The sequence below is a fragment of the Stegostoma tigrinum genome, chromosome 5 (assembly GCF_030684315.1).
Source record: "Stegostoma tigrinum isolate sSteTig4 chromosome 5, sSteTig4.hap1, whole genome shotgun sequence".
In the NCBI taxonomy this organism is placed as follows: Eukaryota; Metazoa; Chordata; class Chondrichthyes; order Orectolobiformes; family Stegostomatidae; genus Stegostoma; species Stegostoma tigrinum.
In genome coordinates, this window is record NC_081358.1 from 91,504,904 (window position 1) to 91,517,471 (window position 12,568).

Sequence of the window (12,568 nt, forward strand, 5' to 3'; positions counted from 1 at the left end):
CCTCCTGGGGGCGGAGGCGGAGGAATTGGGAATAGGGGATGGAATTTTTGCAGGAGGGTGGGTGGGAGGAGGTGTATCCTAGGTAGCTGTGGGAGTCGGTGGGCTTGAAATGGACATCAGTTTCCAGCTAGTTACCTGAGATGGAGACAGGTCCAGGAAGGTGAGGGATGTGTTGGAGATGGCCCAGGTGAACTGAAGGTTGGGGTGGAAGGTGTTGGTGAAGTGGATGAACTGTTCGAGCTCCTTTTGGGGAGCAAGAGGTGGCGCCGATACAGTCATCAATGTAACAGAGGAAGAGGTGGGGTTTGGGGCCTGTGTAGGTGCGGAAGAGGGACTGTTCCATGTGACCTACAAAGAGGCTTTCCTATTCACATAACCATCCAAATGTCTTTGAAATGTTGTAATTGTCCACGTGTCCACCATATCCTCAGGAAGCTCATTGCGCACACAAATCACCTATTCTTTAAAGAAATGTCGTCCTTATGTCTTTTTTTAATTCTCTCTCCTCTCATCTTAAAAATATACTCCCAGTCTTGAAATGCCCAATCTTACAGAAAAGACAATTACTATCAATTCTATCTCATTATTTTATAATCTTCTAGCAGGTCATCTCTGAACCTCCTATGCTCCAGTGAAAAAAGTCCCAGCCTATCCAGCCTTTCTTTATACCTCAAACCTTCCATACTCGGCAACATCCTGGTAAATCTCTTCCAAACCCTCTCCAGCTTAATAATAATCTTCCTATAAGTGGGCGACCAGAACTGGACACACTGTTCCAGAAGAGGTCTCACTAATGTCCTGTACAATCTTAACTCCTATACTCAAAGGACTGAGCAATGAAAGCAAGCATGCCAAATGCCTTTTTAACCATCCTCTCTATATGTGATGCAAACTTTAAAGAATTATGCAGCTGTACCCCTAGGTCCCTCTGTTCTACAACACTACCCAGGGCCCTATCATTAATTGTATAAGTCCAACCCCTGTTTATTGCACCAAAATACAATACCTCACACTTACCAGACTGAACTCCATCTGCCGTTTTCCAGCCCATTGACCCATTTGATCAAGATCCCTGTGTAACCTTAGAAAACCTTTCTCACTGTCTACAATGCCACCAATTTTGGTGTCATCTGCTAACCAAGCCTTCTACATTCTCACCCAAATCATTTTACATGAATGACAAACAAAAGAGGACCCAGAACCGATCCTTGTGGAACACTGCTGATCACAGGCCTCCAGTCCAGAAAGCAACCCTCCACCATTACTATCTGTCTCCTGTCATTAGGCCAATTAAATAGCCAATTGACAAGCTCAACCTGAATCCCATGTGACCTAACTTTACTAATTAGTCTACCACGCAGAACCTTGTCAAAGGCTTTACGAAAATCCAAATAAACAATGTCTACTGTTCTGCCGTCATCAATCTTTTTGGTAACTTAGTCAAAAAACTCAATCAAGTTTGTGAGACGTGATTTTCTTAGTACAAAACCATGCTGACTATCCCTAATCAACTTTTGCCTCTCTAAATGCCCATAAACCCTACCTTTAATAACCATTGCCAATGATTTGCCCACAACCAAAGTCACGCTTGCAGCTCTGTAGTTCCCCAGTTTCTCCTTACAACCTTTCTTAAACAAAGGTACAACCTTAGCCAGCCTCCAGTGATCGGGCACCTCACCCATAGATGATGCAGATATTTCTGCAAGCGGTGTCGTAATTTCCTCCCTTACTTCTCATAACATCATTAGATCAGGTCCTGGAGATTTATTCAACTTTATATTCTCTAAGACCTCCCGAACTGCTTTTCTGTAATGTGAACTGTTTCTGAAACAACAAAGTTTATTTCTCTGCATCCTCTAGACTTTGTTTTATTTTGTCACATGATAGTCCAATGATAGTTCTTGAACCTACTGCCTCTCCTTTTTTTTGCCCCTGATTATTTAGTAATTTTGGAATGCTGTTACTGTCTTCTACTACTAAGCCTGATGGAATGTATTTAATCAATTGCTCTGCCATTTCCTGGCTTCCCATTATTTCCCTAGTCTCATTCTCTAAGGAACCTATGTTCACTTTGTCTTCTCTCTTTCTTTATCTATTTAAAGAAGCCTTTGCTACTGTCTTGATATTACTTGCAAGTTTGCCCTCAAAGTTTATCTTCTCCATTTTTTGATGATCTTTTGTTGTTTTTTTCCAAACTTTCCCAATCCTCTGCCTTGCCATTAATTTTTGCCACATTAACATAGAATAGTACAGCACAGGAACAGGCTCTTCAGCCCGCCATGACAATGCTGACTAGGGTGCCATTCTAAACTAATCCCATTTCTTTCAGTTCGATACTAGCCTTAATCTCCCTGGTTAACCATGGTTAGTTTTATTTCCCTTCCCAGAATCCCTTTTTCTCCCAGGGATGTAACGTTGCTGTGAACAACTAACAATCTTCTCAAATGTCTGCCTTTTTTTTCTCAACCGTCTTTGCTGCTAAATTCTTCTCTCTGCCAACTCCAGCTTGCTCTGGCCTCATTCCTTTGTAATTGCCCTTATGTAGGCTGAGCACAATTCTTTCTAACCGAAGATCATCCCCACTCAACACTAAATTCTGCCATATTATGGTCACTGTTTCTGAGATCTTTTATTCTAATATCATTTATTGCATTTGCCTCAGTTCACATCACCAGATCTAAAATAGCCTGATCCCTCGTTGGATCCACAACGTATTAGTTTAGGAAGCAGTCTCATACTTACTGTGTGGAAATTGTTCCTCATGGCTACTTTTACCAATCTTTACTGAAGAGCTATTGTAGCTTTGAGTCATTAAATATATTCAAGTTTATGATAGATTTTTAATCAGTCAAGAAATCGAGGGTTTCATGAAAAACAGCAGGAAATTACGGTCAAGGATTATCAAATCAGCTATGATCTCATTGAATGGCAGAGAAGCCGTTGATGGGCTGAATGGCCTACTTCTGTTCCAATATTTTATGAACATTTGGTTTGAACAAAAAAATATCATGGACAAAGTTTTTTTAAAAAAAGTGTTTAAAAACAAAATTGCTGGTTCTTTTTACAATTAGGAAACTTCCAAAATTACTCAGACGAAAATCCGATTTATTGTAGTGCTGTTACACAATTAAAAGCTAGAAACATAGTTGAGAGAATCATTATTTGACGGGATTTCTGTATTTCAAAGTGTTTAATCTGTTGACTTTTGAAAATGCTGCATCTCTGTGTGAATTGTTAGACATTTTTAACTGAATTATTGGATATTTTGTGCAAATTCTCAGTAGTTTATACTTGCATGGTTTCTAGGCATTGCCATCTTTTCCTTACTGAATAGGAAACACTTTTATAACAAAAATCATTCACCAATATGATGGACTAAAAGGAAAAGCATAAATGGTGTGAACTTGAAATTTTCCTATATGGTATTGTAAATGACAGCAACCAAATGGGAAAGAAAGCTTAGCATTTCAGATGTAATCTTTAGTTAGAGCTGACATAAATAACAAGGGCATAAACATGGAGATTTAAATATATTGCTATTTATTTTCATTAGAAACAACAGCTGGAATGTTAACCCGTCTCTAAGATGTTGGTCTGCCAGATGATAGTTTCTATTTCTGTACCAATGTATGCTTCAGATAACCTCGCGAGGCATCTTTAATCTTTACTTGTCATCACTTTATTTCTAGTCCTCCTGGTTCCCCAACCAACATTGGCTATTTCCCTTCACCTGCTGCCACTTTGCCAACCCAGCATGGCACCATTGTCAGGATGCAAGGACTAGCTTACAACACTGGAGTCAAGGAAATCCTTAACTTCTTCCAGGGCTATCAGGTTAGTAGCTTCATGATAAAAAATTGGATTAGTGTGTATATTTAAGACTGAGAAAGTAGATTCTTAATCAGTAGGGGAATCAAGACTTAGAGGAAAAGGGCAGAAAAGTAGCCTTGAGGAGAGTCAGATCAGCCATGATCCTATTGAATGATGGAACAGGCTCTAAGGGGCCAAAAGGCATACTGCTGTTCCTATTTTTTATGGTCTGTCAGCTCATGGGACTTTTACTCAGTTATGTAAAGATAAACTTAATTGCATCTGCAAAACTATTACAGGAACATGCAGAATTTCCATCATAATTGGATCCATTCCATTGTACAAATTGTGTTGAAACAGTCTTATTGATTGGCATAATATTGTGTGTTTCATAAGAACCAAAAGAACTGTGGATGCTGTAAATCAGGAACAAAAACAAAGTTGCTGGAAAAGCTCAGCAGGTCTGGCAGCATCTGTGGAGGAGAAAAAATGAGTTAACATTTCGGGTCTGGTGACCCTTCCTGAAAGGGTCCCTTCCACCGGACCTGAAACGTTAACTCTTTTTTTCTCCTCCACAGATGCTGCCAGACCTGCTGAGCTTTTCCAGCAACTTTGTTGCGTGTTTCGTTCTCAGTTTGTGCAGTGTTCACTGATGTCAGCTGACTATAGCATGTGATCTTGCGTCATAGCCCTTCTGTGCAATAATCATGGTTTTGGGGTCTTTGCACTTGTGTTTGATTGTGATCACTGTACAGTTGAGTGACCTGTTGCCTGACGCAGTCCTGGTGTACTAGTGATAATGATTAAATGGGTGGGGTACTGGAGGTTTGCTACCACTAGTGCAGCCGCAATGTATTAAGCTCATTAAGGAAAAGAGGAACAAAGTGGAGACAGAATTGTATTTGCGTTTTAAGTGTTCATTGGATTGTGATATGACAATAGGTTTATTCACCATTTGACTCCTGGGGCACAAGCTCTTCACAGATTTTGGAACTCTAGTTCAGGTTTGATTGTGCTGAAACCTTTTTACATTTTCATCAACAAATTTTGGAAACCAGTTGCCAACTTAATGTCAAATTTTGTTGGTGGCAAACAGCTTCTTAAACATTTTTAGAAATACAACATGAAATTGCAACAGGACAAAAAACATAATTATGGCATCAGTGGACAGGATAACCAGAGATTACCTGTGACAATGCTCGGATTCACTTAAATCTCTAATGACCTATGGTATATGATACGTTGGTATGTGTGAAAGTCAGTCAACAATAACTGCTGTAATACCATCCCTTTTAGCCTGTTTACAGAAACATGATCATGAAATTGATATTCACTATCAAAGTAGAATTATTTCATATTTACAGAGCACAACATTATTGGAGCATTATACCCAACTGACAATTTATAGCAGCATGAATACATGCATTATGTTTCTCTCATTTTAAAAATAGGGTGGAATCCTCAATGAATCCTGTACTGCACTTGTTTATGATTGTTTCTAACTAACAAAGATATGTGTAGATATTAATTACTATACAATGTCTCATTGATTCATAGTTCAGGTGAAATAACCACAAGAGTGCCAATTATTGCTAATAGTCTAAGTAGCAATTCTTCACAGTGAATGTTGACCAACTGTTGGGTTTGTTGATATCTGATGCCAAAGTTCATTATTCAAATAATCATTTCCAACAAGAGTTACTGGAAGCAAAAACATCTGACTCTTGGTATGAGCACGTTTGAGACCAAATATTGTATTTGTTTTGAGCTAGCAGATGGAGTAACCTAGTATAAAATAGAGATTCTTCCCGGGCATGTATTAGACAATGTCACCTCATACAGTGCACATGCTCACTCTGTTCTTGATGCTGTTTGTATCATCGTACTCACCCCCATCTTTAAGAAGAATGAAGTTTTTTGAAATACTTCAATGATAACACCTTGTTACGTATGTGGGGATAAATTATAACACATTCCTTTAATGCAAGCAGAGCAGTGTCAGCTATATTATTATCTGTTGGACTAGCTGATCATAAAATGTTATTTTTTTTTGTCATAGAATCCCTACAGTGTGGAAACAGGCCCTTCAGCCCAACATGTCCACACCGCCCCTTGAAGCATCCCCCTATAACCTACACACCCCTGAACATTACGGGCAGTTTAGCATGGTCAATCCACCTATCCTGCACATCTTTTAACTGTGGGAGGAAACCGGAGCACCCAGAGGAAACTCTCACAGACATGGGGAGAATGTGCAAACTCCACACAGACAGTCACCCGAGGCTGGAATCGAACCGGGTCCCTGGCGCTGTAAGGCTGCAGTGCTAACCACTAAGCAACCATGACGCCCTTTGATACTTTTATTTTATCTATCTTAAGTAATAACATTATAGCAACAAACATTTCAGAATATTTAGTGTTGACTGTTTACTTCTCTTTTCACCAGTGGTTCCAGGAAGCCAATTTTAAGGCCTTTGGAAAATTGGACATTACAAAGTGTTTCAACATATGTTATTGGCTTTGCCACTTTGTGATTTTACCGAGCATTATACTGATCCGAGTGTGCTAAAGAGAATTCCATTCACAAAGAGTTATTTGTGTGAATTGAGGGAAATGTCAATATTGTGTAATTTGTTCCTACACTGCCATGTTAATCATCAACAAGGATAGAAATAGTCACATGATAGCATTATCTCGTTGGTGTAATGGAAATTTGACTTAACCAGGGATACAAATGGCAGCTCAACATCGATGGACATTGAATTTTTCAGGCAGGATAGAGAAGGGAATAAAATTGGGGTGCGGCATTATTGGTTAAAGAAGGGATTACGGCTCTGAGGAGTAATGATATATTAAATAAAGCATCAAATGAGTATGTTTGGTTTGAGGTCAAAACCAGATGGGGCAGTTACACTATGAATTATGTACTATAAATCTTAAGTGTGAGACAGAGATAGAAAGCAAATATGTCTGCAGATTGTTAAATGCAAAAACAAGATGGAAATAATTGTTGGGGCCTTCAACTTCTCAATTATCAACCAGAACACAAGCAGTGTGAATGGCAAAAAGGGCATTAAATTCTTAAACTGCATTCAAGATAACTTTTTGAGCCAGCATCTACTAAATCCAACACGAGGGGTGTAATTCTATATTTGGTCTATGGAAATGAAGCTGGCCAAATGGATGAAGTAGCAATGGATGACCATTTTGGAGACAGTAATCTCAATACAGTTAGTTTTTGTATCATTTTGGAATAGAACAAAGATAGTACAGAAGTAACAGTTCCAAATTGGGAAAATCAAACTTTACAGGATTGAAGGATGATCTTGTAAAGGTGGACTGGTTAAATCAACTTTAAGTCGGCACAACATTGTGGGCTGAAAGGCCTGCTCTGTGCTGTACTGTTCTATGTTCTAATGAAGTCAGTAGCAAATAGTGGAAGATATTCAATGCAAGATTCTATGGCCACAGTAAAGGCAAATGAAAGAAAAGTACTGCCAAAGCTAAAGCCCTTTGGTTATCCAGAAACACATGGCTTAAGATGAAACAGAAAAATAGAGCTTCTCATAATCCCAAAGAAGTGTAAACGTGTATAGAAAGGATGGAGGTGAAGTTTTAAAAAAGAAACTAATGGATGTGAGTTTGCTTGCTGAGCTGGAAGGTTAGTTTTCAGATGTTTTGTCACCTTTTTTTTATTTGAAAAAATACACTTTATTCATAGAATGTACAAAAAATAAAACATTTATACACCTACCCAGTCATGCAAGCCACTCCGGGTTACCCAGGGGGTACGTACACCAACTAAAGGAAAAAAAACAAACAAAGAAGAAAAAAAAGCAAATGAAAATACCGTGGCAGTCGTCACGCCACACAGTCCCAGTTGGCCCCCTGACCAGTTGGGGAAGGCGCCAGCTGGGCCCAGTTACCAGATAGGATTCTTTTCCCTTTTCTGGACGAGGGGTTTCATACCGTGGTCTTTCCCCACCGCGCCTTGGCGGAGGCTGCCCCAAGCTTTAGCACGTCCCTCAGCACGTAGTCCTGGACCTTGGAGTGCGCCAGTCTGCAACACTCGGTCGGGGTCAGTTCTTTCAGCTGGCAGACCAGCAAGTTGCGGGCAGACCAAAGAGCGTCTTTCACCGCATTGATGGTCCTCCAGGCGCAGTTGATGTTGGTCTCGGTGTGCGTCCCCGGAAACAGCCCGTAGAGCACGGAGTCCTGCGTCACGGAGCTGCTCGGGACGAACCTCGACAAATACCACTGCATCCCCCTCCAGACCTCCTGCGCATAGGCACACTCCAGAAGGAGGTGATCGACAGTCTCGTCCCCCCCGCAGCCACCTCGAGGGCAGCGTGCGGTGGTGCAGAGATTCCAGGCATGCATAAAGGATCTCACTGGCAGAGCCCCTCTCACCGCCAGCCAAGCAATGTCCTTGTGCTTGTTTGAAAGTTCTGGCGATGAGGCATTCTGCCAAACGACTTTGGCAGTCTGCGTGGGGAACCACACGACGGGATCCACCCTCTCCTTTTCCCGAAGGGTCCTGAGGATACTACGTGCTGACCACTGCCTGACGGCCTTGTGGTCAAAGGTGTTTCCTTTCAAAAATTTCTCCACGAAGGACAGGTGGTACGGAACGGTCCAACTACTCGGAGCGTTCCGCGGCAACGAGGCCAGGCCCATCCTTCGCAACACCGGGGACAGGTAGAACCTCAGTAAGTAGTGACACTTGGTGTTTGCGTACTGAGGATCTACGCACAGCTTGATGCAGCCACACACAAAGGTAGCCGTCAGGGCGAGGGTGGCGTTCGGTACGCCCTTTCCCCCATTTCCCAGGTCTTTGTACATGGTATCTCTGCGGACCCGGTCCATCCTCGACCCCCAAATGAAGTGGAAGATGGCCCGGGTGACCGCAGCGGCGCAGGTCCAGGTAATAGGCCAGGCCTGCGCCACATACAACAGTACCGAAAGCCCCTCGCACCTGACAACCAGGTTCTTACCCGCGATGGAGAGGGACCGGAGCGTCCACCTGCCCAGCTTCTGCTTAAATTTGGCGATACGCTCCTCCCAAGTCTTAGTGCATGCCCCAGCTCCACCAAACCAAACACCCAGCACCTTCAGGTAGTCTGTCCTGACGGTGAAGGGGATGAAGGAGCGGTCGTCCCAGTTCCCGAAGAACATGACCTCGCTCTTACCCCTATTGACTTTGGCACCCGAGGCCAGTTCAAACTGGCCGCAGATGTCCTACTCACCGACCGACGATCGGTGCAGAAGACGGCGACATCATCCATGTACAGGGAGGTCTTGACCTGAAGGCCTCCGCTGCCTGGGATAGTCACGCCCTTCAGGCTCACGTCCTTCCTGATGGAGGCGGCGAAGGGCTCCACACAGCACACGAACAAGGCAGGAGAGAGCGGGCAGCCCTGCCTGACTCCAGATCTAACAGGAAAACCGTCTGATTCCCACCCGTTGATCGAGACTGCGCTAACGATGTTGGCGTAGAGCAGCCGGATCCAATTGCGGATGCCCTCCCCGAACCCCAATTTGGAGAGGACGTCCCTCATGTAAGCATGAGAGACCCTGTCGAAGGCCTTCTCCTGGTCCAGGCTGACGAGGCAGGTGTCCACCCGCCTGTCCTGTACGTAGGCGATCGTATCCCTGATGAGCGCGAGGCTCTCAGCGATCTTCCTGCCCGGCACAGCACAGGTTTGGTCAGGGTGAATCACTGACTCCAGGACAGACCTGACCCGGTTGGCAATGACCTTGGCCAGGATTTTGTAGTCCACGTTCAAAAGTGAAATGGGACGCCAATTCTTAATTTCTTCCCTCTTCCCCCTTCCTCTTGTAAATGAGGGTGATGATGCCCTTCCTCATGGACTTGCACATTTCCCCTGCCCGAAGCGCACTATCGTACACCTCCAGCAGGTCCTGGCCTTCCAGGCCCCACAGAGCAGAATACAGCTCGACCGGTAAGCCGTCACTTCCGGGAGTCCTATTCCTCTGCAAGGACATGAGGGCTCTGGCCAGCTCGTCCAGGGATATCGGCCGGTCCAGCCACTCCCTCGTGCCGTCGTCTAAGATCTCCGTGATAGACGACAGGAACGACTCGGAGGCCGTGCTGTCCGTGGGCTTCGTGTCGTACAGTCCGGCATAGAAGGATCTGCTGATCCTCAAAACGTCAGGCCGAGATGACGTCACCGAGCCGTCGTCCTCCTTCAGCCGGCTAAGCACAGAGCTCTCTTTGTGCACCTTCTGAAAGAAGAAACGCGAGCACGCCTCGTCCTGCTCCACGGAGCGGACCCTGGACCGGAAGATTATCCTGGAGGCCTCCGCGGCGAAGAGCGAGGCTTGCTGGCCCCTCACCTCGCGGAGGTCCTCCGTGACATCGACCCCCATCAACTGCAGAAGGAGCAGGTTCTGCACCTTTTTCTGGAGTCGCGACAGCTTTCCCCGCCTCTCTCTTGCCTTCTGAACACCCTTGAGGACAAAGAACCTCTTGATGTTCTCCTTCACCGTCTCCCACCAGTCGCCTGGAGACTCAAAGAGGGGTTTCACGGTTCTCCAACCGGCGGACTCCCTCTTAAGCTCCTTGACGTTCTCTGGGGTCAACAGAGTTGTGTTGAGCTTCCACGTCCCCTTGCTGGCCGGCTGGTCGTGCTGTAAGTGACAGTCGGCCAACAGGAGGCAGTGGTCAGAGAAGAACACCGGCTCGACACTGGTGGATCTGACCGAGAACGTCCATGACACAAACAGGAAGTCTATCCTTGAACAGATAGACCCGTCTGGCCGCGACCAGGTGTACCTCTGCTGCGCTCCGTCTGCAGGGGTGCTGAAGACGTCGAGCAGCTTGGCGTCCTTCACCGTGCCCATCAGGAATCTGGACGTGACGTCCAGTTGAATCCCCCCACCCGCTGTCCCCACGCCAGATCTTCCATCTGCATCAATGATGCAGTTGAAGTCTCCGCCTAGGATGACCGGCCTGGACGTAGCCAGCAGGGGTGGAAGCCGCTGCAGGACGGCCAACCGCTCACTCCGTACCGCTGGGGCGTACACGTTGATCAGCCTCGGGGGAGCATTCCTGTAGGTGATGTCAGCCACTAGGAGGCGCCCCCCCCCACCACCTCCTGAACTTGAGAGATGGTGAAGTTGTGCCTCCGCAGCAGAATAGCCAGGCCCGAGGAGCGACAGTTGTTACCCCCCGACCAGATCGAAGGCCCACAGGTCCAGGCGCCGGACCATTTCCCGTACCTGCCGAGGTGCGGTATCCCGCACTCCTGCAGAAACAGGAGGTCCGCCTTGATGGTGGTCAGGTAGGCCAACGTGGACACACATCTCGCGGTTGACTTGACGCTGCGCACATTAATGCTCGCAATTTGTACCCCCATTGTGGGCAGTGACCGCAGTACCCTCCCCAAGTCCAAGGTCCAACCCCTCCATCTGTCCCTTCATGCCCATTGCCCGGGCTAACTGCTGGACGCTCTCTGGGCTCAGGAAACCGTCCGTGCTGCCTTCCGGGTGGCATCCCCCCGTCAGGGGTGCGGAGGCAGGAGGGTCCGGCTCCGGGTCAGGCTGGGGACGTGCTGTTTCCTCCTTCCCGCCTGGAAGTTCCGGGGGTCCCTCCAGTGCTCCAGCGGCACTTGACTGGGTGTCGGAGGGAGCCTCAGGACGCCTCCCGTCACCTGGAACCGGGGTGCTGCATTCCTTCCCCCTCGAGACCTTTAACTTCTGCTTCGGGTGGGCCCTCTCCGAATCCTCCTCGTCAGAGGAGCTCTTATAGCCCCCCCTGTAGCTGCCTCTTCCCGCCTGATTGTTGCGGTTCCTGGGCCCGTTGACGCACCTTCCTCCTCGCTTTCCGGACTGTTGTCCACTCCCCGGGTCACCTGTCGCCGCCTCCATTGGCTCCGGGTTGTCGGGGGGGATCGGAGCCTGCAGGGGTGCTTTGCTGGTCTCGGGCCCATCCTGCAGGGCTGGGCCCTCCTGCACGGCCTGGCCCTCCTGCACATTAGTGGGGTCCTTGCTGGGCCCTGGTGCCTTCCTCTCCTCCGGGGGGCCTGGCCCCGCATTTCCCCTGCCGGCAACCTGGACGTAGGTGGTACCCCGCCGCGGGCATGCCCTATAGAAGTGGCCCGCTTCCCCGCAAAGGTTGCAGCTTCTCTCTCGTGGGCAATCCTTTGCAAGGTGTCCCTCCTCCCTGCAGTTCCTGCAGATGGTGGCTTTGCAGTCGGCCGCCATGTGACCTGACCTACCACAGGCATGGCAAACTTTAGGTTGCCCTGCATAGGTCAGGTAGCCCCTGCTCCCGCCAATCGCGAAGCTGGACGGTGGGTGTGCGACATTCCCGTCTGCGCCCATCCTCAGCGTCACCTTGACCTGCCTCTTACTCGTCCAGATGCCAAAGGGGTCCACAATGTCAGTTAGGTCCCCTTCCACCTTCACATACCTTCCGAGGAAGGTCAGGACATCAACTGCTGGCACATGCGGGTTGTACATGTGTACAGTCACCATACGGCTCCTCTGTGCTGGCATCACAAACAGTGGGACAGCGGTCAATACAGAGAGGGGGCCCTCGCCTCCTTTCTCCTTGAAAACCTCCAGGAAGCGCTCGCAAAGCTTGGCACTCCGGAAGGTCACATCGTAAGAACCTCCTCCGGGGAAATCCTGCAGGCAGTAAATGTCCGCAGCAGCAAACCCACAACAGTCCAACAGGACCCTCTTCACGAAGAAGGTGCGGTCCACAGGTGCACCTTCATCCACCTTCTTTACA

The 12,568-nt window shown here is 47.0% G+C and overlaps 1 protein-coding gene across 6 annotated transcripts in view; it reads left to right on the top strand.

Annotated features, from left to right (window-relative positions):
• esrp1 (epithelial splicing regulatory protein 1) overlaps positions 1-12,568 on the top strand; it is an 86,445-nt gene that overhangs the window by 51,068 nt on the left and 22,809 nt on the right. For 5 of the 6 annotated variants that reach the window (XM_048529484.2, XM_048529480.2, XM_048529481.2 and 2 more), the window contains exon 14: positions 3,690-3,834. In XM_048529484.2, coding sequence (XP_048385441.1) covers positions 3,690-3,834 — 145 coding nt within the window. Of the gene's footprint in view, positions 1-3,689; positions 3,835-5,869; positions 6,248-12,568 lie in introns of those variants that run through there. The other variant, XM_059646139.1, reaches the window with a different exon arrangement.